This window comes from Procambarus clarkii, chromosome 53 (assembly GCF_040958095.1).
Source record: "Procambarus clarkii isolate CNS0578487 chromosome 53, FALCON_Pclarkii_2.0, whole genome shotgun sequence".
NCBI classification, from domain to species: domain Eukaryota; kingdom Metazoa; phylum Arthropoda; class Malacostraca; order Decapoda; family Cambaridae; genus Procambarus; species Procambarus clarkii.
Genome location: NC_091202.1, coordinates 24,310,220 through 24,311,746, shown reverse-complemented (window position 1 = coordinate 24,311,746; position 1,527 = coordinate 24,310,220). Strand labels below are relative to the sequence as shown.

General features: G+C 50.3%; 1 protein-coding gene across 1 annotated transcript; it reads left to right on the top strand.

Annotated features, from left to right (window-relative positions):
- Positions 1 to 811: 811 nt before the first annotated feature.
- Positions 812 to 1,297, top strand: LOC123767178 (uncharacterized). Its single transcript, XM_045756749.1, has one exon. It carries the CDS (start codon positions 812 to 814, stop codon positions 1,295 to 1,297), a length of 486 nt encoding a protein of 161 aa, XP_045612705.1.
- Positions 1,298 to 1,527: the final 230 nt, after the last annotated feature.

Sequence of the window (1,527 nt, the reverse complement as noted above, 5' to 3'; positions counted from 1 at the left end):
GTGTATACCCTGTCCCCCAGTGTGTATACACTGTCCACCAGTGTGTATACACTGTCCACCAGTGTGTATACCCTGTCCACCAGTGTGTATACACTGTCCACCAGTGTGTATACACTGTCCACCAGTGTGTATATATTCTCTGTCAATCCAATCAGGATTGAGAGAGTGGAAGAAGAGGAAATGTGTGGATAGACGGAAGTTTAAGAAACATAGAACCATATAAATATTATTATTTTGTTTTTATCAGAATAATATTAGGTAAATAGTGACATAAGGCTGTAGCATGTCTCCTCTCTCCTCTTGTGTAGCGACGTTTGGTCCAGTTCTCTCCGTCTTTCTTCCTACCCGAGCCCTTGTAGTTCTGGGGCATCATATGTTGCAGATCTGAATTTTCTTTTCAGCCTTTAAAATGTATTTTTTGACCTGTGGGCTCACATTAGTGCTGCAAACTCTATAAAATCGCCAGTTTAGAATATGCTTTTAACGTTATTCTTTTTTTGTATGTGCCTCTGGAGTGAGACTTGGTGTTCGGTCCACTTACAGGTCTCTGTCTATACCCATTACAAATGGGAGTAGTTCCCATTGTTGGTGCTCCTCCCTGCTGGCCTTCCATCTTCACCCCCCAACACCTGCTGCTCCAGCACCTGTATCTTGATCCAACTCTGTAACTTATCGAGGATTTCTTGTTTATTCATTTTTTCAATGTTTATCAATCTCGACTCATTACTCTTCAACCATCTGCACCCTGGCCATACAGGACTCTTCCCCTCTAGTTGGGTCATTAATATAAGTGAGAAATCAAAGATCAGTCATGGTTCCAGGACTGATCCTCGAGGGTCTCTGGTTGGTCCCTGAAGACATCTGGGCTGACCACAACACTGCGACTCTCCAAGTTGTGTCTGTTAAGCACCTTACCAAGAACAACCACGATGGCGGCTCCTACAACCACGGTGGCGGCTCCTACAACCACGGTGGCGGCTGCTACAACCACGGTGGCGGCTGCTACAACCACGGTGGCGGCTGCTACAACCACGGTGGCGGCTCCTACAACCACGGTGGCGGCTCCTACAACCACGGTGGCGGCTCCTACAACCACGGTGGCGGCTCCTACAACCACGGTGGCGGCTCCTACAACCACGGTGGCGGCTCCTACAACCACGGTGGCGGCTCCTACAACCACGGTGGCGGCTCCTACAACCACGGTGGCGGCTCCAACCACCACGCCGGGGGCCCCGAGTACGGGTCTTGCCGTGAGAAATACACGGTGTGTGTGGAGTGTTTATGCGGCCTCACATAAACTAGCGGCGGGCGGCCCTGGCACCAGTTACCGTGTTTTTGTTGCTAATCCTAAAATATAATTCTGTGCCGTCTCATTTTTCCGTTCCTGAGGCACTTTGTGGGAGCTGCGCCGCCCCCCGTCTCCTCTAACACACTTACCATGTGAGCAGCGCTGGGCACCACAGCTCATAACTGTTGTAAGCAGCGCTGGGTACCACAGCTCATAACTGTTGAGAGCAGCGCCGGGCA

Bases quoted from the DNA above. Each gene is read 5' to 3' on its own strand.
- LOC123767178 (XM_045756749.1), top strand. From the start codon at position 812: ATGGTTCCAGGACTGATCCTCGAGGGTCTCTGGTTGGTCCCTGAAGAC.